The 25759-nt window shown below is 42.1% G+C and overlaps 1 protein-coding gene across 1 annotated transcript; it reads right to left on the bottom strand.

The window, feature by feature from the left end:
• Nucleotides 1-1213: 1213 nt before the first annotated feature.
• col9a1a (collagen, type IX, alpha 1a) lies at nt 1214-25273 on the bottom strand. The gene is made up of 32 exons (XM_086034357.1): nt 25132-25273; nt 22349-22423; nt 21355-21393; nt 21214-21276; nt 17268-17321; nt 17118-17153; nt 17017-17040; nt 16116-16169; nt 15979-16032; nt 15862-15894; nt 13811-13867; nt 13657-13710; nt 13459-13512; nt 11423-11476; nt 11301-11354; nt 10575-10628; nt 10441-10494; nt 10037-10090; nt 9903-9956; nt 8098-8142; nt 7951-8004; nt 7829-7882; nt 7692-7745; nt 6477-6548; nt 6359-6394; nt 6231-6275; nt 6100-6132; nt 4147-4293; nt 2888-2942; nt 2621-2809; nt 1767-1844; nt 1214-1609 (listed from the first exon to the last, which is right to left on the bottom strand). The coding sequence occupies exons 1-32, from the start codon at nt 25216-25218 to the stop codon at nt 1401-1403; spliced, it is 2079 nt and encodes a 692-aa protein (XP_085890483.1). The 5' UTR covers nt 25219-25273; the 3' UTR covers nt 1214-1400.
• Between the last annotated feature and the right edge of the window lie 486 nt (nt 25274-25759).

Here is a 25759-nt window from a genome sequence, read left to right on the forward strand (position 1 = left end):
CCTATACTGGCGATGCAACACGAATTTCCGCGTATGCCGGATTTTACCGTTAATGTCGAAATTGACGTCAAAATACTTTCTATAAAAAACGAAAATACATTCAAATAAAAAGCATAGGATGCTGTACTTAGCATTACTGCTGAGAAGTGGATGGAGAAGGATGAGAGGAGGGCGAAAAAGGCAAAGATAGTGCCGGCCACGATCGGGACACCCTGCGCGTGCTCAACCGCAAGGAATGCTGGTCTTTGTAGTACAGGAAGCGCTTGTGTGCGGAAATGCGTCGTTTGGCGCGAAAGCCGTCGCCAATACGCAAGCAGAGGTGGAGACGCAGCACAAAAGTACACATTTGGCGCGAGGAGGAAACCGTTCATGTGGCGAGTGACATGAATATGGAGTGTTTTACTGACGGTCGAAAGTAACACGCGGAAATGACGTCCGTTTGAGTCACGACGCGGTGCGTCGCCGTACACGGTGGCTTATTCAAACGTCGGAGCAACTCTGTCCGCTCGATCGTGTCAAGGAGTTATTCAGATTGTTTCACAAATTGGAATTTTGACCTTAACCCGAATATTGACTGCATGTAAACGTAGTCACTTTGGTGCTGGGGACAAAATGGAGGAGGGGGCGCGGGCGTCGTAATTTGAGGACTTCCTGTATGTGTGTATGATATAAATGTGTGTGTGTGTGTGCGTGTAGTCCCCATCCCCCAGTTGCAAAATCCCATCTGTGCCCCTGTGCTGGTCCACAAAGGCTCCTTCAACAATTCACAAGCAGAGCTGAATATTTACTGGCGAATTTACTGAATATTTTGTCACTTCTGTCGACTGAAAGTGACATCACAACTACCCAGGGCTCAGGTAACGAGCAATCACGGCGCGCCTGTTTTCTAAAGCTGAGCCGCGATTGGTCGTTACCTGAGCAGTTGTGATGTCGTTTTCAGTTGACAGAAGTGACAAAATGGCCGCCCCCAGAGATGGCTAAAACGGGTGGATTTTGCTGTTTAACTCTTACTCCACAAATGCAATATTTATCCGAGTGCCTTGTTTCAACTCGTGGGCTGGCATGGAACATATTCTTGAAAAAAAAAAAATGTTTGGGTTGACTTCCGCTTTAAATATCCAAATTATTTTTGAAAATAAAAATACCTCTTGTCCGTTTATGACTATTTCCACCTTTTTTCCTTTCTTTTGTGGAGGAAGAAAAGATGTCAGCGTTTATCAAAATGTCTTTTATTTCCTGTGGAATGTCGCTGGAATAAATAAAAGCAGTGAAGCATTTTTGGACTAAAGACGAGAATGGACTGTATTGACACATTTACAAGCGTACACAAAAGACCACTTTTTCTTCTGGTGCTTTTCTGCGGCTGGCCTGGAGGTGGCGCTCCACTTCCTGCTGCCCGCTCACATGTCAGCGGGGCCCTTGACGGCGGAGTCTTTGGCCCCCGCCACAGGCGCCGCCATGGCCGGAAGGACGCATTGCGACGACTCGCAGTATCCGGCGGGACCCGAGGGACCCGGGGGGCCGGGAACTCCCGGAATTCCGGGAGTCCCGCGAGGCCCCCGGGAGCCGTCGCGCCCGTCGCTACCATACGCCGACCGGCCTGGCTGACCTGCGGAGGTTGGGCGGATATTTATATGAAAATATTCATTTTTCCTCAATTATAATGCTTGTAGTGAGAAGTCAAAATTGAAATGACGATTAAATATCGATTAATTGCCTTGCCCTATTGTTGTGATTGCTATTTGCTGTGCTCAAGTGGTGGTTACCTGGCAGACCAGGAGCACCTGCAGCTCCTTTGGGGCCACGGGCAGTGGGGCCTCGGTCTCCCCTGTCGCCTTGGTCTCCTGTGGACAAAGACAGATAAATATGTATATGAATGTATATAATATTATTTTGTTGCACTACATCTTACGCAATTCTAAATATTTCCACACTTGAGTCACATAAATGGGCATTCTCCAATGGTGGGTCGTGGACACGCAATTATTCAGGATGTTTAACACACAAAAAAAAGTTGCTTCTTGAAAGATTACAAATCTTTGCATAAAAACAACTTATAATTCTCATTCGAATATAGCAGTACATTCAAAAGCTTTTTTCCCCTTCATGGTGAGATAAAAAAAAATCCCTTAAAAAGAATAACCTTCAAAATAACTATTCTCATGAGAACATGAGACTTTTGAAATACCGTATTAGTCTTGAAAAGACATTTAGAATTAAAAATTCTACCATAAATAATTTTACGAGAATAGCTATTTTGTTTGTCAGGACAAAAAAATAACAGGTCATATTTTTATTGAAACAGTAAGTGAAGAAAAAATTCAAACTTTATTGCCCTCAAAAAGTTTTCTTCCTGAAAATACCGCTTTAAAAAAATTGGTGCCCATTGAAGGAAAAAGTTTTTATTTTGAAACCCCAAATCTATTCATGAAATCACCACCACCGGGAGCGAGAGACTCGCATTTATATATGTGTGTACCGGTATATATATTTATTTCTCTCTCCCTCTCTCTCTCTCTCTCTCTCTCTCTCTGTAGTAAACGTATACATTTTCCAACATTTAGTTGTTATTTGTTCCTTGCACACGTGTGATTTGCGAGGCGTAGCTGGGCGCTCCCACCTTTGGGTCCTTTGCGGCCCAGCAGCCCGGGCGGTCCCTTGAGACCGGGAAGTCCTCGGGACCCGGTGTGACCAGGGAAACCGTTCTCACCGCCCGGGCCCGGGGGGCCGGGCGGGCCCGGGGGGCCGGGCAGCCCTGAGACGCCCGACTCGGGTCTGCTCAGGCTGGCCGCCAGCTGGGCCAGCTGCTCTGTGAACCGGCACCGAGATGTTCGTTAGGACCACCAAGATGACGACGACGACGACGACGACGACGGTGACGACTCACCCTGCATGACTCTCATGCAGACCTGTTTGATGTGCGTATCTGTCGGTGATTTGCCCTGTGTGAACACAAGCACAAATTATTTGCTCCATTGTCCCAATCAGTCGGAATAGATTTTTAATCTCTCGTCCAAGTCCTACTTTTTATCCGTTCTTTAAAGAGGAAATCAAGTCAAAAATGTTCTTTCCATTGGTATGTTCTTCGCGTCCCCACTAATCCAACCACAATGCTGATTAATATTGTGTTTGTGGAATATGAATGGAGCAGCAAAATCCAGTCATTTTGATGCCTCTCAGAGGGCGGCCATTTTGCCGCTTGCTGTCAACTGAAAATGACATCTCAGGGCTCAGGTGACGACCAATCACGGCTCACCTGTTTTATTGAGTTTAGTCATGTGACGTTTGCAAACTGAGGAACTGTCATGTCATTTTCAGTTGACAGCAACTGGCAAAATGGCCGCACCCTTGAGATGGATCAAAATGGATGGATTTTGCTACTTCCTTCATATTCAACAAATGCAAGATTAATCAGCATGCTGTGTTTATAGACTAGTGGGGGCGCATTGAAAATATTATGCTCAAGATTTCTTTTTACTTGACTTCCCCTTAAAACAAAAACAAAACTTTGTTGGGAAAAATATTGACTAAATAATTCGTTTCAACAAATTTTATTCTTGAAAAAAAATGTTTCTTAAAGTGGAAATCAACCTAAACATTTTTTTTTTCAAGAATATGTTCCCAACAGGCCCACTAATTGAAACAAGGCCTTCTGATGAATATTGCGTTTGTGGAATCTAGGAGTTAATCCAGCCATTTTTAGCCATCTCTGGGGCGGCCATTTTGTCACTTCTGTCGACTGAAAATGACATCACAATCACGGCTCAGCTTCAGAGAACAGGCGAGCCGCGATTTGTCATTACCTGAGCCCTGGGTAGTTGATGTCATTTTCAGTCGACAGAAGTGACAAAATAGCCGCCCCCAGAGATGGGCTAAAAATAGCTGGATTAACTCTTACTCCACAAACACAATATTTATCAAAATGCCTTGTTTGAACTAGTGGGCTTGCATAGAACATATTCTTGAAAAAAAAAGTTTGCCTTGATTTCAACTTTAAAAAATAGACCGATGAATGAAAACGTCAAAAAAAATTTCTTTAAAAAAGATTTTTTTTCTTGGGGAAAAAAACCCCTTTTGTTGTCTGAAAAGTAAAATCTTTATGTCTTGGAAAAATCCAAAAGGGTGCAACTTCGGATGTCGTCTCACCGCGGGTCCCTGCGCACCGGGCAACCCCGGCACGCCCATGTCACCCTGCATGCCTCGTGGTCCCGCTTGGCCCGGCTCGCCCTCCTTCCCCTGCTGCCCTCGCCCGCCTTCCGGTCCTTTGTTTCCCGTCTCGCCCGGCGGGCCTGTCTGCATGCATAAAACAAAATAAATATGTCCTCCAAAAAATAGGACTTTTATCATGTCACCATTTCCTAAAACAAAAAAAAAACAGGATTGTTCTGTAAAGATTTTTAAGAAGACTTCTTTTAAAATTTCTAAATATAAAATAGAATATTCATTAAATAATTGTATGTTTTTTGGGGTTAGAAAAGTATACATTTGAAACAGAAACTTTTTTTTTTTTTGTCACGATATGACTATGAAAGTTTCTTCTGGATTTTTTGGGGGGACAGAAACAACTCATTTGACCACATCATTTACCAAAGACTTTCAGTGGGGAATAAATGAATTACAGTCATCCCTCGTTTGTTGCGGTTAATGGGGACCAGAACCCCCCCGCGAAAGATGAAAACCGCAAAGTAGAGATTGAATTTATCATAATTATTTTTTATTTCATACGATATATTTTTTTAAAGTTTTATTCATGGGACGCCGTCGTGAACCCCCCGATAAAGTCTCCACCCTACTAAATACTGGTTATGCAACAAATGTAACTTTAAAAAGCAAAATGAAGAGTAAATCCCAAGCCGCATGCTGTGAGAGGAACCAAAGCTTCAACCGCGGCAGCGGACGATTATCACAGAACGTTCGCTAATAACTACCTTAAAGTTTGCTATTTTTGTCCTCAAATTGGTTTAGTTTAACTAGAATTCCGCGGTGCATTTTAGCCAAAGGTATGATCCCGGTGAATGAATGCACTTTTAAATGGTCATTTGTGTTGTACAAAGCGAAAATGTCTCATGACTTCTTCGTTGTCGTCTTCTATTAAGACGACGAAGAAGAAGCAGCCCTGTCACCACCGGCGGTAGACGCCGCAACTTTGGCTTTGCACAATAACATCAACAGGGACCTTGGGATGAAACGCAACGCGGGATTCTAGTTAAGGTAAGCTGTTTTTTGAGACAAACTTGAATATTTGATTTGCCGATGTTTGGTGGCGCTGTCGGTGGCTGAGCGCTTTCTGCTGACAACTTGGGAACACAGCTGTTTACTATCCGCTTAACGGGCTCCACTTGGACTAACTGAACGGCACATTTGAACAACGTTCTGAGTTTCCGAACGGAAGGTTGTTCACACATATATATATATATATATATATATATATATATATATATGTATATATATATATATATATATATATATATATATATATATATATATATATATATGATTAAAAAATAACTTTGAAAATTTTGAAAATACTAAGTTTACGACCATTTCCCCCGAAACATACATTTAAAAGTTTTATCCCCAAAAATATAATTTGATTATAGTCAACGAAAGAGTAGAAATTGTCTAGTAAAATTACTTTTTATTGACTTTAAACTTATTTTTCAAATGTGTTTTTAATAGGTTTTTTCTTGATCAAAATGTTTATTTCGAAGAAATGAAAATCTAGGATACAACTTTACATTCTTTACGCTATTAAAAAAAATACTAGTTATATCTTTAATATATTTTAGTAAGACTTACTTGGAAAAGAATATGAGGATAAAATACTTTTTATGACTTTATCAAAAAATGCTGTTTCTGGATTTTTTTATTTCAAAATAACTTCTTGTGTGATAACTACTTTTTCTAGATGCAAAATAAAACAATTTAAGACTTATTTAGAGTCCTTTCACATGTCTCGAAAGAGGCATCTTTATCTTTTATTGTAAAAACTATCTTGTTTAAAAAAAAAGAAAAGATCTGTGAAAGGCAGCAACTCTCTTTTTTTTTTTGTAAACGAAATTACATAGGTAAAAAAAGTTTGCTTCTGCGCCAACATACCGCCCCTCTCTCGCCGGGCTCGCCTTGATCGCCCTGCAAGAAAAGACACGAGATGAGCAAGGCGAAGAAGGCGTAGAATGAGGAGCGGGTCCGAAGACGGCGAGGCAGCTTGCAGCCGGGCGGTCGCTCACCAGATCTCCTCGATATCCCGGCGTGCCCTCGGCACCCGGAGGACCCTGTGGAGTGGATGACACACACGTTTGGTTATCCCGCTAAGACAATATGAAATGTGAGTTTGGAGGATGAGGATAAAAGGCACCTGCTCTCCTTTTGGACCATCGGGACCCACGGGACCCTGGAGTGTGGGAAACAAACGGCAATGAAAAACCCAACTACAATCACCGCCTGCGTAGATAATACGTCATGCACACACTTACCCTGTCGCCCTTCTGGCCTCGATAGCCGGCCGGTCCAGGGAGTCCGGGGAGGCCCACTTCCCCTTTGCTTCCCTGTCACAACGCATTTCAAAAAGTCGCACAGAAGGCGCCGCTGTGAGCACGGCAAGCAGGAAATTCAGAAAGCGAAAAAAAAACAAAAAAACAGCCCCCACAAGCAGATCAACCGACCGTTGCTGTGTGGAGAAGGCAAGCCTTCAGTGTCTGATTGCTTGAGAGCATTCGTGGGCACACGGAGCTCTTTCTCGTTCTCCTAAAATGTTTACTTGCAAAATATGTGAGTTTTTTTTTTTTTTTTTTTAAACAAACAAAAAAACAAATAACTTTGTCTTGAAAAGAAAAGGAATATGTTTTTACTTGAAAAAGTACAACTCCAGCCAAAATACAAGATGACTACTTTTTTTCCCAAAACAAAAAGGCCTTTTTGTCTTAGGAAAAAAATTGCGACTTTATTCTTCTAGCTATTTTTAGGTGAACAAAATAGGGCTTTTTCTTGGAAAACGTTGGAATTGTTCTTGCAACAAAACAAGTTTTTGTCTTGGAATTTTCAAAATGAGACTATTTTCATAAAATTGCTCCACAATGTTTTTTTCTTACATAAAGAGAACTTTTTCTTGCAAAAAAAAAAAAAAAAAAAACCTTTTTGTGAACAAAATGGGTCCATTGTTCTCACAAAAGTGACCATTTCACCTGTCATTTTGAGCTGAACACCTAAAAAGGTGCACGCACATCTCAAGCTGTACTTGAAGCATTTGGAGAATCAGCATAGTTTGGGTCTCTTTTTCAAGAAACAGTAACACTTTGAAGTTTTCTCCTGAACAGTCAGAATCTGTTTAAGTTCATTAATAGCGAAACATTTATTTACCGGTAGGTTATTACTTTTTAAGCATTTCATTTTTAAAAGACTACACCTATCTTTTTCAAAAGGAAATCAGACTTTTTATGCCCCCCCAAAATCTTTTTATCTGAAAGATTTTTGTGTCAAAAGAAAATAGGAGTCTAACTTCTCCTAAGATTAGTAGCTTTTTTTTTGTGATGAAATAAAACTTGATGTTGAATTTAATGTCAAATCTCAATTTTGGGGTTGGATTTTTTTGTCCTCCTCAGTGGTAGCATCTGATCTAACCGTTAGTCACTGGCTAACTGTGAGTTAGCGACTACATGTATCCTTAGCTAGCAGATGTTGAGCGATCTCACCCGTCCTCCAGGTGCGCCCACCGGTCCGCCCGGTCCTCTTTCCCCTCGTTCACCCTGCCGTCAAACAACATTAGTCAATTCGGGATTGTCGGGCCGAGTGTGCCCTCACCTCGCCGCATTTAGCGGTGACCACTCACCGGTCCCCCTCGGGGTCCGACGGGTCCCACTTCGCCCTGGTCGCCGCGCTCGCCCTGGAATGAAACCCTGGCGAGTCAGAGTTCAGCCCACTTCACCAGGTACATTTTCCAGACTTCCATACTTGCTTTCCCGGAGACCCCATCAGTCCCGCGACGCCCGGATCGCCTGACACGCCCTGGCAGCAAAAAAAAAAAAAAAAAAAAAAAAATAGAAGGAAGGGTGTGACCAATTTCGAGCTATCATGTTGTGACCAATGGTGCTTTGATACCTTTGTACCACTAACTCCCTTTTGGCCATAAGAACCTGGAACCCCCTACAATGAAGAGCAAAAACAAAAGTCTTAGAGGTGCAACAATTATTCAGTTCATCAACAAGCGATCAATGACCAAATCAAATCAGTGACAATTTTGATAATCAGTTGTTTTGTTAGATTAGGCCTCTTAATAATTCAACTCAGCCCTTGTGCTGCAGTGACCTTTCCTCCTGAATCAGTTAAGGGCGTAGAGTCGCACATAGTCACATGGGCTAGGCAGTAAAGCGCCCGCCAAGACGGTATAAGAGTAGAAACCATTTTGGACAGATTAGGCCTTCCGCAATCTCGCAGAAAAGGCTCCACGGCCATGTCTCGGTCTTTCTGGCAATTGATACAACATACACAATATTGTGTCACTAAATGTGTGTAACACGCCATTTTCTTTTTTTTTTTTTTTTTCAGAGAAAATGTGGAAAAACACAAATAATGAATCGCATGTTTTTGAAGCAAATAGTTTTGACTCAATTTGTCCTCTGAGCTATATCTTCTGATTAACATATACAGCAACTTCATTTCTCTTCTCTACATGTCATTGTGATATTAACTGGGTAGAACATCACAATATTGTGATATCGCAATATCGTGATAATATCGTATCGTGGCCCAAGTATCGTGATACGTATTGTATTGCAACAACCTTGCCAATACTCACCCCTACGCAAAACGCATTTTTGAATGCACAAAACATGCTTTTCTACACGGTATTTCACATTACGTGCACGCGAAACAATTTTGTATTTGCGGTATTTGACATTACGACGTCTGCCGTCAACGTGGCATCAATCTAACGGCATCATCTCGCAGGAAAGCTCCACGGTCGTGCGTCGATCTTTCTGGCGTCCATTAAGTAGTTCAACTGGCAATATGAAGTCTTCCGGTAGTTACTATTAGCATAGCCAGTGTAATGAATCTGCCTCCATGCGGACCACGTCTCCAGGGCTAGACACGAGATTCTGCCAGGACTGCCACCAAGTCTGCTCTAGCCTCACTTCAAAACAATTGAATGGCCAGGGAATCCCTGCCATTTGACTTGACAAAGACATGCTAGGACTGAAAAAGAAAGAAATTCCAGACAGGACAGACACTTGGTCACCTGGACTACTTCTACAGGTTTTGTGGATTCGAACTGCCTTGAAAGAGACTTTCTGGAGTCGGAGGGTTCCTCTCACATTCACCCAGCAGGGGGGCCAGACCCCGACGAACATTGGCAGTCCTGGACAAAGACTGGCCCCAAGAGGTTGACATGGGAACTGCAGCTTTAAACGTCCTATGCCTTTGCGTCAATGCAAATGACCTCGAAATGAAACATATTCGTGTATTGCTTACTGTGCTTATCCTGCTAACTTTGTATCGATGAATCTGCTGCTCTATGGTAATAATCGTTTTCCTGGTCAGTTTTATGACATAACAGTGTAGATATAGGTTTAAACTCTTATCTTTGTCTCCTAAACTTCGGACGCATTCAGAATGAGATGTTTCCAGCTGAATCATGAAAATGAACAAAACACAGCAGATACTTGTGCACTGTTTACTGCGATGAATCCACATGAAGTTGAATTTCTGTTTTTTTTTTTTTTTTTTTTTATCGCAGCACAGGGCAAAAAAAAACACCCAAATGACAGCTTGTAAAAAAAAAACTTCAATCAAGGTACAACTGTACTCAAGTAAGGAATAACCGGGAAAAAAAATCTACTAAAGTAGAGTAACAATGTATTTGTAGTTTGTTGCTTCTCCATTACTTGCGTTCCAGTCATACTTACGGGAAGACCTTGTAGTCCAGCATCACCCGGAGCTCCGTTCTTTCCGAGAAGACCCTAAAGAAGCACAGAATCTTGATCATAAGCAACGGTCCCCTTGGGTCTGACGGTACCCAAACCACGAAGTCAATAGTCACCTTTGAAGCAGGAAGTCCGGGGATTCCTTCCCGACCATCTGGACCAGGAAGGCCCTGTGAAAGCAACCAATTGGCAGGAAATTAGCATTCAATCACTGTATGAGGTAGCTGCCAGTTGGCATGGTCTCTCCATAGCCATTGTGAGCCCTCTACGCTAAGACCAAGTTACCCTCAGCAAACTGTAAATTTCTGCTTTTGTAGTTGGCGGTAAATTAGCCTTAGCCACTAGTTCGCATTTTGTAGGCAAATAATTTTGCTAAAACTAATTTAGGCTCAGTTAACTGTAAGTTAGCATCAAGTGATGCTAAGTTAGCATCAAGTTGGCATTTTAGAACCAAATAATTTTGCTCAGACTAGGTTAGCCTTTGTCAACGGTCAACGCTAAGTTGGAAACTAGTACTCACAGCTTCTCCCTTTGGTCCCGGTGGTCCTCTGACTCCGGAAGGCCCTCGATCACCCTGCAGAGGCACCAAGACCACATTCAAGACAACCATAACCGTGGTGGTGCACATTCAACTACCGGACACAAAGTTCTGACCTGCACCCCCCTGGGTCCGGTCTCCCCGATGGCTCCTCTTTGGCCGTAGTCCCCCTAAATTGGTTTTTTTGGAGGGGGGAGATTTGTTAGCATGCTTGTGGAACAGAGAATTTTTTTTCCTTTTTTTTTTTCTAATTTGGGGGTTTAATATCATGTTGTGACATAAAAAAAATGTTGTGCACATTATAGATATGATGTGCACAAAATAAAAAAAAAATTGTGGCCGCAGAATAAAAGTTTGTCGCAAAAACATTGAATATAAAAATATGTTTGGCCATGAAATATACATTTTGTGGGCTTAATAGGACATTTTGTGGGGAGAATAAAGTTTTGGTCACACCATAGACAAAGCGTGTGCAAGAAAATAATTTCGATTTTAAAACATTTAAATATGGGCTTCAATATATGAGTAACGTGCGCCCAAAATCCACATTTTTGGCCACAAAATACGAATTAAAATTTTGAGCACATCTGCAGACAAATTGTGCAGACAAACTGCAATACGTGATGTCGTCTACCTTATCGTTTCTAGACAAGCTTCACTTGCTTATTCAACTCTCCAGGAATAATATTACTGGTTTCTATTTTGTGCGCACAGCATACCTACCTTCATGGCCACAAATGAGTGTTTTTTTGTTGTCATAGTATTTTTGTTTTTGTCCCACGTCATGTCTGAGGCTCCCTATCTCATGAGGATGAAAAAAAAAATGGAACGGTGTAACTCACCGGCGCTCCCTGTTGGCCTTGAGGTCCCATGTCCCCCAACTTCCCTCGAGGTCCCTGTTTGGCGACGTGTTGGTCACAAGTGGGACAAAGTCTCCAAGTCTACTGGAGATTGAGCGTCTTACCCTTTCACCTTTGGAGCCCAGGATTCCCGCCAGGCCCTTGGCTCCGGCTGGACCCTGGAAGGAGCACGTTTACATGCCTTAGCTAATACCAAATACGAATAAGTCATTTCCGTGCAGTTGTTCTGACCTTGAATAATGTTATACATACATGTTAGTATTTTAACAGTTCATGGCAAAATAATTTTGGTAGGACTATGTTGGCCACAGTTAGTGCCGAGTTCGCAGTAAGTTGGCATCTTCTAGATGTAAATTCGCTAAGACTAAGTTACCCTCGGTAAGCCAAGTTTGCAACTTGTTAGCATTTTATAGCCTCTGTGACTGCAAATTTCGCATCTGATTCACATTTCCTCAGAAGTGAACCTCAGTTGGAAAGAGTTCAAGCATGAGTTCCTGATTGGTTTACAGCACGTGGTGTGTTTGGAAATGAATGGGAGGGGAGCGCGCCCTGCCTCTCCGAACACAACACGTTCAGAGTCGGGTTAGGGCGTCAGAGCCTGTTTTCTGAATTTCCTGAAAGCGGAGGTCAAGCCAAACATCTTTTTTTCAAGAATACGTTGCCAGCAGGCGCACTAGTTGAAACATGGCATTCTGATTCATTTTGCGTTTGTGGAATACGAGTTAAGCAGCAAAATGCACTCGTTTTTAGCCATCTCTGGGGACGGCCATTTTGTCTTCTGTCGACTGAAAATGACGTCACAGTTACTCAGATAACGACCAATCATGGCTGAACTCTTTTTCTGAATCCGAGCAGTGATTGGTGATTGTGAGCAGTTGTGATGTCATTTTCAGTCGACAGAAGACAGAATGGCCGACCCACCGATAGCTAAAAACGAGTGGATTAACACTTATTCCACAAACGCAATATTTATCAGAAAGCCTTGCTTAAACTAGTGGGCTTGCATAGAACATATTCTTGAAAGAAATACGTTTGCGTTGACTTTCCCTTTCAGTTCTTTCGAAGAATAGACAGTCCATAATTCCATCTCCCCACCATCCAGGAACAGGAACAGGTCCATATTTTCTTTTTTTTTTTCCTTTTCAGAATGGAGAACAAGCGTACATGCACATAATGCCTTTGTCGACATGACTACACTGCTGCTTTTCCCGCCTCCCCGACGGACCTGCGCCGATGGACAGAATCTTGACAGAAGCACGCAACGATTGGGCGGGGTCGAGTCGGTGACGGACTTGTTGTGTGACGTCTCATCCGGTCCAAGACACAGAACGATATTATCTTGTAAGCGCGACCAACGTGAACGACAAAAAAGTTGTGTAGTCTGATAAGGCCATAAGTTGGCCTCACTAAGTTACCAGCTAGTTAGCATCTTTTAACCGTAGCCTAAGGCCTCAGTTATTTTATGACTAAATGCCTAACATTCATGAATATCACTTTATTAGTCATGAATGTATTCCATTAAAACTAAATCACCATTTCATGTTTATATATGAATAAGAAGATGGTTTGATTTTGTGGCCTGCAGCTAGGCTAATTAGCGCCTGATGTTCTCATTGTGACAGCGAGACGTCAGGCACAATATTCACTGACACGATTATTCCCAAATGTTCATTTTCATACATGTTAATTGGTTTTACAGGCAAATGTTTCGATAAGGAGGAGGAATATTTGTATACAAGCGGTTAGGCTAACGGGTATCATGTTCACCATCGACATATGTGGATTTAAAAAACAATTTAGGGTAGAATGTTTTAGTACACCGGATGGTGGTGTTTCACCCGTTGACTTATTAAGTGAGATCGATACAATATAGTGTCCCTTGGGTGTCCAAACTCAGTCCTCAAGGGCCGGTGTCCTATCTGTTTTCCATCTATCCTTGCTGTAACACACCTGACTCAAAAGATCATGATCGTTATCAAGCTTCTTCAGAGCTTGCTGATGAGCTGATCATTTAAATCAGATGTGTTGCAGCAGGCGCTGATGGAAAAGAGGCAGGAAAGCGGCCCTTGAGGATCGGAGTTGGACATGTCTGGTATAGACTGTCTGACTGGCGGTCAGTCCGGAGATGGAGGTCTCTTACCGGAAGTCCTTGAGATCCAACGTCTCCCTGTGGTCCTTGTTCGCCCTCCTCTCCCTGAAAGCATCTTTGACCATTCAGAAAACTACTATAGAATTTGATTTGTACTGACTGTTATGAGAATTATTATGAAAGCAAACAAAGGGTAATCTTCATTGGTTGCGTGGGGTTTTACGGAAAGATAAAGTACGGGGACATCACCTTGTGCCCTTGTCGACCAGGCTCTCCGGACTCACCCTTCACACCCTTGTGACCCTGCACGCAGAAAATGACTACTTGGACCAAAGAGAACAGTCATGTTTTTTTAGCGGGGGCGGGGGGTTGGGGGGTTCCCCCGTAGAAGATGTAAACGTACTTTCATGCCAGGCAGTCCAGAGTGTCCTGACAGCCCGGCTGGACAAGCACTAGGGCACTAGAACAACAACAACAAGTCAGTAGCCGGTTAGCGTCTGATAGTAAAATGAGTTAACTGCTGGCTAGCATCTAAGAGGCTTAGCATCTTGTAACCGTATACTTTTGTTTTCACTGGTGTGTCATATACTTTGGCTGTGTCCAAATTCACAGGCTGGGTTCTCCAAAGTGCGCATTTTTGGCCCCATGACATAACTTCCGACGTGACTCGACTACAAGTGGTTTCCAAATGCATATTAAGCCTGTCCAAATTTGCCATGGTTTATGCGGTCCATGGAGGCTACATGAGGGGGAACCTTTGAATGCGTCGAAGGACCCAGCCTGCGAATTGCCTTTTTTAAAATTTGTAAACCACGTGCGTTTGAGTCGCGCCGGAGGTGACGTCATGCGGCCGAAAATGCGGCCTTCTGAGGACCCAGCCTTTGAATGTGGACACAGCCTTTGTCTACTGTACGCTTTGCATCCTACGCCTGCATACTGTAATCCTGCTCAGACAGTTAGCCTCAGTTAACGTTCATTTCGTGGCTAGTTAGCATCTTATGATTTTGTTCAGGCTAGGTTCGCTTCTGTTAACTGTAAGTGAACAGCATCGTTCATAAAGACTGTTCATAAAGGCAGAAAATTGGACATTGAATACTTTTGGTTGTATAGTGTGTGGTCTGCTCTAATAATCTCAACCAGAGCTGGGCTTCGTCTATTCGTCTACAACTTCTGGGCGGTATTTCCGGCCGACCCACTTAGTCCCAGTCCGTCACTCGTGGCCACAGCTAATTGGCGTCGAGAACATCCATTTCATGTCACACGCAGGCGTCGCACAAGCAGACATTACGCCAAATAATGAAAAAATATCAAATAAAAACAACAGACACGCGCACAGCGTGGCGATCGGTGAAATAAAAACAAAATGGGGCACCGAAAGGTATACGGCACTGTCGTATTTTTTTATTGGTTTGGCTGCGTGTCATGAGTGGGATACCTGCATGTGACGTGGTACCGGTAAAATCTGTTCTCGATGCTGTTTGGGGGACTCGAACCGACCGGTTGGGTCCGACTATAGACGGGAACTCATGGGCTGTAAATGGTCAAATGGTAAACGGGCTGTCACTTGTATCGGGCTTTGCTAGCGTCCGTACTCAAAGCGCTTCACACTGTACCTCATTTACCTACTGATGACGCAGCATCAGTAGCAACTGCGGGTTCCGTTTCTTGCTCAAGGATACTTGGACATGGTCGCAGTGGCCGGGGATCAAACCCACAACCTTTGGTTTGAGAGACGACCGCTCTACCACTGAGCCATGCCGTCCCCACAGACTCCTAGACGGACTAAAACATGCATAGACGAATGCCCAGCTCTGCTCTCAACAAAAACAGCACGCACTCAAAGATTCTGCTCAACCACCGTTCTAGAATGCAGTCCTCCGTTGCAGAATCACGTGATCTCACAAACTACAGAGACGAGCAGACACTTTTGCGTATGCGTCGATGGTCGCCCAGTTTTTCTGGAGAGATGGTAAGACACATCGGGCGTTTGGCGTCCTTGGTCAGGAAGGGGCAAAATTGGAACAAAAACAACAAAAAGTGTCTTTGTGTGTACTCGGCCCTAGTCAGCCTCAGTTAAAACTAACTTGGCAGCTAATTAGCATCGGGTTCAATAGTTCTTCTTTTCACCAAAGTATGAGCTTTGCGATACGGACCAAATTTTATATCCCGATATCCGAATTGCAAATCCGGATATATCCGTCCATTTTCTTCCACTTATTCGCGGAATACAGTCAAGGGCAAACAATTGAAATAAATACAACTCAGTGCTTCAAGTAACAGTCACGTATGTCTAAAGGTTTCACTCTGGGGCAGAAAGGAAATGCCAGGCTTCGATCAGAAGCGGCAAGCGAAATCTGATGATTTATACAACAGACAATTATGTCATATGATAAACATTTATCGCACTTTTCTTGGACTGAATGTTTTCAACTGGTGTTCTGGTGTGAAACTCACCAGTTCTTGGCCCTGATAAACTCCCGGAGGACCCTGGAAAAAACATTTCGGTGCATGACTGCATGTCAAGTGTTGGCACCAGCAAACAAACTTTGGCAGCATCTGAGTTGAATTTACCCGAGGTCCCACGGCTCCTGTGGCGCCCGCTTGGCCTCTTTTGCCTCTGGCTCCCTGCGCCAACGCACAGCTTTAATTATTATTCTGTCATTTAAACAATATGGAGCTGGTGGTCAAGGTGTCATGTAGATACTCACAGGGGGGCCCGCTCTGCCCATTTCTCCCGGGAGGCCGTCAGTCCCCGGAATGCCCTGGTCAATTCATACAAAATAAGAAAATAAGAGTAAGAGGCTTTTTTTTTTTTAAAGAGAAAAAAATACCTTTTTTGGGGGGGGAGTTAACTCTTTCAAGAAGGAAGCCTTTTTGTGAAGAAAACGGTATACATTATTTTCAGGGATTTAAAAAAAATTGTTTTTTTGTTAAATTGCAAGGATGTTGAGATGTTTCCAGAGCTAAAAAGTATGTTTTTTTTTCCTAAAAAGTAATCTTTTTGAGTAAAACGTTTTTCCTGAAAAAGATCATGTGATTTGTATAAAATACCGTTTCAAGGGGGAAAAAAAGATCCCCCACCCCAAAAAAATCTTTCAGAAATGTTTTTAAATTTAAGAAGTCACATTTCTGGGAGGGAAAAATGTGTATTGAAAACAAAAAAAAGTCATTACAGGAATAGAAAAATGTCCTATTTTTGAGGAGCAGAAAAAAAAGTAATCTTTCTTTAGAAATGTGTTTTTCCGATTCTTAAAAAACGTTCTTAAGGATTCTTAAAAAAGTCTGATTCTTTCCACAGGAACAAAGCTCATGTTTTCCAGTTGAACAATAGGTAAACTTGCAAGAATAGAGATGAGATTTTACACCCAAAGAGAATATTAAGGGTTTGCAGTTTATTTTTGGGGTGATTTTTTTTCTTGAAAATGAATAAGGATTTTTTTTTTTTCTGTGACAAAAAACTTTGCATTTTTCCAGATTTTCTATTGTATTTTTTGGAGAATGTTGCATTTAAAAAAAAATCTAAATAAGTCCTATTTTTTTTTTTTTTAATTAAAAACTGTACTTTTTTTTTTGTAGTTTAAAAAAATGTTTAGTTCTGCTGGTACTCACATCCAAGCCGTCTGGTCCCATACCCTGCAAGAGGCCACACATCCTTCACTTACAGAAAGAAACTCACAAACAGAAACATGAACAGCAATGCGCGTACTTACAGGTTGGCCGGCTTGGCCTGGTGGTCCGGGATCCCCCTGGGGACAAGATCATGCACACACGCTGAGACTTTTTTTCCAATATTCAGCCGGTGAAGCACAAGAATGTTTCCCGGTTTGAAGTGGACCACATTTGATGCATAATCAACTCACTTTTGGTCCTTTTACGCCCACTAAACCTCGATCTCCGGGAGGTCCCACGGGTCCCTGCACAAGAAGGGAATTGCGATGACAGATAGCGACCAGTTAGCATCTGCTAACTATAACATTTGGAGCTGAGTGAGACTAAGTTAGTCCCTAGATGTTAGCAAATAGCAGCTTATAATAGCATCTTATATTATAATGTAGAATTTTACCAAACCCAAATTATGCTCAGTTAAATTGAAATTAGCGGCCCTTAAACACCTTTTCATCTGCAAAATTTTGCTAACCACTTAGCACTTGCTGAAGACGACCTTGCATGGTTTTAACAATTCAGTTTGTCTTTCCAAGTAAACATCAAGTGAAGTAATATAAGTTAGTGAAACTTAGATAAGTATGTTATATGAAGGATGGGCATGCATGGCTCAGTGGTAGAGTGGTCGTTTCCCAACCCGGAGGTTGTGGGTCTGATCCCCGGCCATTGTGACCACTTGCTCCTGATGGTGCGTTATCAGTAGGTAAATGAGGCACGCTCTGTCTACCAAAGATAGAAAAGTGCGTCAAGTGACAGCCCGTTTACCATTTATGAACAGAACTGAGTACATTTAACATGCAATCATTTAGTAGATTAAAATAGTAATAGTAAGTTATCAAGTACACTCTACTTGATTGTTTTGATTGCTTAAACAGTGTACTCTACAAGGTTGTAGTCGGTACAATTAAAATGAACTCGTTTTCTGAACTTGGTTTTTTTAAGTGCAACCGGTTCGCATGCTTTTTAAAGTAATAATAACTAATTGGATTTGACAGTGTTTGTCAAGTCTAGGTTAGCCTCAGTTATCTATATGTTAACAAGCAGTTAGCGTCTGATAACCACAGCTGATAAGTTACAACTACTTGGGTCTAAGTTAGCCCCGAGTTAGCTGGAAATTAACTGTAAATATTTTTGTTTTTAATTCAAAAGACAGATTATTACAGGAATAAAGTCCGATTCATTTATTTATTTATTTTTAGCAAGAGCTAGAATATTGTCTTTTATTTTAAATAGGAAATAAAGGTGGCTTTTCCAGAATAAAACATGTAATATTATTGAGTAGGGATAAGCGAGTACCGATACTGACCTTATTTTAATGTTTCTGGTACTCTCATAAAGGCTGCCGACGCACGCCAGCCGCTGATACTTAAGGCAAAAAAATCTGGCGTCAAGCAAGTCCTCCTCACCAGTAGCGGGCGCTACACTGCCACTTTGAATCGTTATGTGCGTCTCCTCTGAATTCACAGTTATCTGTCGTTGCGGTAATTGGAAAAAAAACTAAAAAAACCTTCATGGTATCTGTAATGGCGAGTACTCAAGAGTGAGTACTTGTACTGATAGTGGTCTTTTTGACTGTCATAATTTTACTCTCACGAGATTAGGACTTTTTATCCTGACAAAATATGTATTTTGTCTTGTTCTTTCCGAGATTCTGAAATTACTATTTTTTTTCTCGCCCCCCCAAAAATGCATTTGGGGATACACGTGGTAGTTACGTTCAACTGTTTTTAGTATTATGAGGGGATGCTTGACTGAAAAAGTTTGCCAAATCCCGGTATGAAGTCGACTTCCATCCATTCCTCCTCCTCCCCCCCCTCTTGGTTTTATGTTGCACTAGCAGCCCTAGTAGACGGGTAACAGAAGCGTAGCCACCAGAGCCGCATTGGCGCACGACACACTGGCTCCATTCTGCTCCGACCCCCAAAGCGTCCCTACCCCCCGGCCCCATCACTCCCCCGCCGCCATTCTGCACAAAAAGAGCCCTGTTTCCTTCAGGAAGCCACCGGGGCACACGATACATTTTCGATTGCTTATCCCGTGGCTTCGTGCAAGCCTGGAAAAACTGCGGTGCTCACATTTGGTCTCTTAAAGTAGAAAAGTCAACCCAAACATATTTTTTTCAAGAATATCTTCCCAGCAGGCCCACTAGTTGAAACACGGCATTCTGATTAATATTCCCTTTGTGGAATATGAGTCAAGCGGCAAAACGCACCCCTTGTTAGCCATCTCGGGGGGCGGCCATTTTGTCACCTCTGTCGACTGAAAATGACATCACAGTTGCTCAGGTAACGACCGATCACGGCTCAGCATCAGAAAACAGGTGAGCCGCGATTGGTCGTTAACCTGAGCCCTGAGCAGTTGTGATGTCATTTTCAGGCGGCAGAAGTGACAAAATGGCCGCCCCCCCGAGATGGCTAAAATGGGTGGATTAACTCTTATTTCACAAACGCAATATTTATCAGAATGCCTTGTTTCAACTTGCATAGAACATATTCTTGAAAAAAATATGTTTGGGTACACTTACCCTTTAAATCGGACAGATTTTTTTTAAAAAAGAGAAAGTGCTGTGTAGAATAGGCAAGTTATCTTTTCTTTTGAACTTTTTAAAATCAAATAATTTCTGCTAGTTTTTTAACTGCTATTCCGGTGAATTTAATTACAATGAATGTACCAATTATTATCCGAAATAATATAAAACTGTTGTTTTTTGTTTTTTACAATTGTTTTTGTTGATTATTTCGAATAACCCTGATATTGCTGACCTCATTAAGGTTTACGATCCAGCACGCGCTTTGAGGTCAGGGGCCCGGTCCCTTCCGGTGGAGACGAAGACGAACCTTAAAACCCGGGGGGACGGGGCTTTTTCAGTGGTTGGCCACAAACTGTGGAATGCTCTGCCCCTCCATATTCCAACGGCCTCCTCAGTCGAGTGTTTTAAGTCTCGTCTTAAGACCCACTTTTATTCTCTGGCTTTTAACACGGCGTGAATTGTGTGGTCCTCTGTGTGTTTTAATTTCATTTGATGTATTTATTTTGTTTCTTTATATATCTTCATTGTTGTGATATCACAAACATATGTGCAGCACTTTGTAACAGCATTGTTTTTTAAATGTGCTATATAAATAAAATGGATTGGATTGGTTTGGAACTAATTTATGTAAGTAGAAGCATAAATACAAAATTAATCTGTTTAAATTACCGGTAACCAATTTTAAGGGTGAAATTGTTCAATTAATCAACAAATTAATTTTAATAATAAAATAATCCATGTTCATTTTTCACATGCTTCATTTCAAGATTAGTTCACTTTAATTTGTTGACCAATTATTTAATCAAAATAGGTTGAATGTGTATGTAAAATGTTACTTTTAGAAAAAAACAATACATTAATTGTTTAATTAGAAAAATGAATACAAAATAAACACAAATTCATCAATATTTCAGTTAATCAATTTGAGGGGAAATTAAAAATTAATTAAAAATTAAATTATTACAACTAATAGTTTATTAAATAAATAAAAACATATATTGCCGATTTTAAGTGTATTGTTTATAATTTCATGACCGTTAATGAAGCAATTATTTATTAAAAATATGAATGTGTATGCAAACACCTATTTTTGCTTTTATTTGTTTTATTTGTTATTTTTATTTACAATGTTTATAAAATGAGAGAAGAATAAATGCAAAATACAGATGAATAAATGCATATTAATTAAGCAATTTGGGGAAGAGACAGATAAATTCGTGCAACAAATAAAATAATTTACTAATGGTAATTTTTCAAATGTGTAAATAAATAATCGAAAAAGCTATATGTCTATATTTATTTTTAGTAATTATTATTACAAATTATTTATCTTAGTTCTTCACAAGCATCAGTTAACAAATCACCGAATGAGATAAGTAAGTAAGTGAATAAATAAATAACACTATTGCAAATAAATGTAATACATTTTTCCAAGCCAATGTGAGGTTTACGTTTGTGGGCTCGGCTCAGCCGGCCGCGCCCGCGACCAGTCGACAGTCATTTACAGAGGCACGTCGCGACCGTTCAACTGCATGTGGACTGCTACAGTATTAGTGTATCTCATCTTATCTCGCCTCGTCTCGTCTTTTATGTTGTGTCGTCGCTCCACTTACGTCTGCTCCCGGAAGTCCTGCAGCTCCAGGAGCTCCGTGTTTGCCGTTGTCCCCGGCAGGACCCTGCAAAAAAGTAGTACAACACTTTAGTGTGTGTGTGTGTGTGTGTGTGTGTGCGTGCGTGTGTGTGTGTTCACTTACTGGTCCACCGTTCACTTTGGAGTCCACCCCTCTCTCGCCCTGAACACAAAAAAAATAAATGGCCTGGTTGTAATTGATTTGAAAATTCGGGCCCTGGAGCCTGTTTGATGAAGCAACATGAAATTTGGTAGGCGTGCCTCTTATGAGCGGACCCACAAAGAAGCCACACACCTTCACGTTAAATCAGACTTTTTGTCTCAAATTGGCTCCTTGAAACAAATTTGGATCTTTTTCCAGGGAGCATTCGAAGGCAGGCTACCAGGGCTGCAACCAACCATTATTTTGATAATCGATCAAAACGTGTGTACGTGTGTGGGTGTAGCATGACATCAACGTTTGATGAGGCTTGTTCATAGTGGTAAAAAATGTACGATTGTTGGATTGATTTAATGTTGCCCACGCTGAAGCCAGTTTGGCTTAGCAGCACATAGTTTGGTGGATGTGTCCATCATGAGTCGACACACAAAAAAAAGGAAGTCTGCCATTTTGTTTGGAAAGTGCCATTTTTGGCTCACTTGCGGCCAACTCAAGTTAAAGATAAGAATGTTGGACCCCAAAACCACTTTCACTTTGCAACATGAAGTTTGGTAGACAAAAAAAGTCTGAAGAAGCCATGCCCAGAAAGACACAGGAGGTCTGCCGTTTTGATTTGAAGCGGCCATTTTGGAATTTGGCCCTTGCTTCCAGAGTTACTAAAATATTGGGCCCCTGAACCCCGTTTTGATTAACCAACATCAACTGTCACGAGTAGACCCAGCCAAAAAGTCTCAGGACATTGTTTTCCATACCTCAAAAAAAAAAACACACACACACACACACACACAAAACAGGATTGTGAACTTGGGTAAAATAAGGAAAACAAGTTTGAGGGCTTTGAAAGGATCACAGGCTTTGATGCTGTTCCAAGCAGCTTTTCTCTGGCATGCACTATGCTCGTGTTTCCTCAGCGGAACATTGTCAAAGAATCACCGTCAAATACGACGACAAAACTCACATCAATGCCGTCCACGCCGGGCACGCCAGCAATTCCGGGTGGTCCCGGGGGCCCTCTTGGACCCACCGGGCCCCTCTGCAGAACAAATAGAGGGAAGGAAAAAAAAAAAAAAGTGATTTCGACAGTCATCATCGGACATGTACGTTCCACACAGACGCCCTTTGTTTGGCTGATCTGAGGTCACTCGGTCGTCGTGTGCCGGGATTAGTGATTGGTGCCACGTGTGAACGCCGCCGTCAATGCGCCGCTATGACTTGCACATTTCCTAATGCGACATCAACGTTCATATATATATATGCATGGATCAAAATCAAGAAATAATATCAAGTATATTTCATAAGAATTGGTGTCGTGTGAACACCGCTGTCCATGGACCGTTATGACCTTTCAATAATAACACAATAACATTCATACGAACTGTATTCATACATCTAGTGAGTCAAATTGTGTGTATACAAATGCACATATATATGTATCGTCGCTGTCATGTGAAAAACATTTATCTCCATTTTTTTGAACATGTATAATTCAGCCGTGATTGGTTGTTACCTGAGCCGTAAACAACTGTGATGTCATTTTCAGTCGACAGACGTGACAACATGGCCGCCCCCCTCAGATGACTAAAAAGGGCTGGATTTTGCCGCTTAACTCGTATTCCAAAAGCGCAATATAAGGCATCAGAATGCCTTGTTTCAACTATAGTGGGCCTACAGAGAACATGTTCTTGAAAAAAAATGCTTGGCTCGGCTTCCCCCGTTGAATCGGTTAGTGTATGTGAAATGGTAAATATGGTTGTTTGGGCTGAATCGCGCGTCAAAGCAGGAAACGGGCGTGCGCGGCGGAGTTCCTTGCTGCATGGCCGTCGGCCAGTCAGATGACCGCCATGACGCGGCCCCGCTTTTCAAGCGCTTCCGAGACGGTTCCGAAAAGCGTTTCCATTGTAACGCCTCGGCCGTGAAAAACGGAACCTCCGGGGGCCAAGCGAGGCGGCTTCGGTGTGGAACCGAGCCAACGGAAAATTGTCCATGGACTGGCAAAGTCAGTCACCGGACCTTAACCCAGTAGAGCATGTATTTCACCTCCTGAAGAGGGGCTACACTAAAGGACTGCAAAAGCATTTCAAATGAAGAAAGCAGCAGTTTGCCACGTGAACGGACCTCCTCAGTTCCAACACTTTGAAATTCATTTCATGATGCCACAACCGAATTGATACACACGCGTCAAAGTGTGTGGATGGTGCCGGTTTCAATTCATTTCTACATCTATTTATTCAAACCACAAACATGTCAAATATGCTAAAACCATTCAAGATTTAAATGTATGCCCGGGAGAATGCACCAAGCATTGCAAAGTAAACAACGGCAGTTTGACAACACTTCGGTTGGAAGGTCGGAACTCGGCGTCAATCGAATAAGCGTCAGCCTTTCCCACAAGTCCAGTCCCGCATTTGGAAAGTTCCACTTTTACGGCAGCAATTTTTCTGGCAAACATATGGCGTATTTCCTGGAAGGAAGTGGCAAAGTTGTATAGAGCCAACACACAGAATGCAGTACTGCAATTGTTTGCAGTGACTTGGCACAAAAGGATCTCCAAACGTGAGATCGCAAAACCAAGAAAGCAGCTGCCGTCTCACCTACACTTTGCAGTCTTGCCAGCCGCACAGTCACACAAACTTGCAATTGTTGACTCACGTGGCGTAGATCATGCGGGTAGACCGATTATCGGCGCCGATATTTTGCGTTTTGATGAAGATCGGCATCGCCCTTTTTAAAATATCCGATGGCCGATAATAAATCAATTTAAAACTGTGTTGGAATCAAAACAAAGATCTGTGTAAGTAAAATTTTCTGTCATTTTGAAATTTTGGAGAGCTTCATTTACTGTCGAAAACTATATGGAGCAATTTTTTTAAGTATTTTCATTTCACTTTTGAAGACATGCTGACGATCCTGGATGCTCCCTGAACTTTTTGTTCGAATTTGGTAACAAAGATGTATATTGTCAAAAATGTATAGTAATAATAATACTCCCAAAAAATCGGCATTATGCAAATCTGAAGAATTGTTCAATAAACATATGCTTGAAGACGTTTGGGCAAAGTTACAATTTTTTATTTATTTTATTTTATTTTTTAAAGATTTTGATGCCAATATTTTTCTTTATTACGAAAAATTTACATCGGCTCCAAATATCGGTTATCGGCTGCCTTCACTACTAATAATCGGTATCGGCCCTGAAAAAAAACATATCGGTCTATCTCTCGTCGATAAATATTGGATTGCCTGAGCCGCGTGCCGCTTCATCATTTCTCAAGCGCCAACTGTCCCACTCGAAGCCACCCAACACGGCATGACGTCTTGATTGTTTGGTAACGTGACAAAGTAAGTGCAGCATGAAACGCATGTTGCTTCACCCGTGTCTCAAGACCAAGACAGAAGTCGCCGTCACAGCGAAAAGACAGCCGCCGATTGTTTAGTTACACTGAAAAAAATGCTTTAAGCGGTTGCACAAAGTCAACCATCTGGATCCAGATACATTTTTTAGATGGATGTATAGTCTACTTTAAAAAAATGTATCTGGACTTAACGAAGTAAAATTCAACACACCATTTTTTTCCAGTGTAATTTGAACAAAATAACCTCGCTACTTCCACCAAGTCTCAAGCAAAGGACAAGATCAAGGGGTCATACTTAGCATCGTGCTCTGGCGCTGAGAATGATCACATCAAGCAGTAATTGCTCCGTAAAGTTGTGACGTTGGATAGAAGTGGAAATTTGCATCACCTGAGCGGAAGCAACGACAAGCGCTTGCAGCAGAAGGAGCAGCCGGCAGCTCCTGGACACATCCATGGTCTTCCCGGGATTGACCATGGCACCGCGAGTCCCCTTTTTCCCAGATTGGACCCGATTACTCACCGACGGGCCACCTGTTGGACTCGCCCTCCCCTCCCCTCCCCTTCCCTCCCCTCCCCTCCCCAGCCCAGCCCAGCCCAGCCCAGTAGCCAGCAGGCCCCCTATTGCTGCCTCCCTCCCTGAATGGATGCTGGGAGGAGCTCCTGTTTGTTCATCTTTCCAGGAGAGGAGGAGGACAAGGAGTGTGCCTGAAACGGGATGGAATGGAACTCCATGGACTTCTGTATACTTGTGCGCTGTCACCACACAACGGCTTCATTCCAATTCAAAAGGGGATACCCGAAACCTTTTCATTTGGGTTTTGAATGTGATTATTCTTGTGTGGCCTTTCCACTCTCGACTTTGCTCAGCGAAAACTGGAATTTAAAGACTAATAAGTGTCAATATTTTATTCTATATATTTTGAATTGAGCCATGCTCATCTGTCTAGTATCTGTGATTCAAATATTCTGTCTCTGAAGAACGTCTTGAAGACCCCATAAAGACCCCTTTGAGCAAA

This window comes from Filicampus tigris, chromosome 6 (assembly GCF_054856515.1).
Source record: "Filicampus tigris isolate MCC_2025a chromosome 6, RoL_Ftig_1.0, whole genome shotgun sequence".
NCBI lineage: Eukaryota > Metazoa > Chordata > Actinopteri > Syngnathiformes > Syngnathidae > Filicampus > Filicampus tigris.

Coding starts and splice junctions, on each gene's coding strand:
- col9a1a (XM_086034357.1), bottom strand. CDS start 25,218: ATGGTCAATCCCGGGAAGACCATGGATGTGTCCAGGAGCTGCCGGCTG. Junction 21,277..21,354: donor CCAAAGTGAACGGTGGACCA/GTAAGTGAACAC, acceptor ACTTTTTTGCAG/GGTCCTGCCGGGGACAACGG. Junction 6,133..6,230: donor CGGGATATCGAGGAGATCTG/GTGAGCGACCGC, acceptor CTTTTCTTGCAG/GGCGATCAAGGCGAGCCCGG.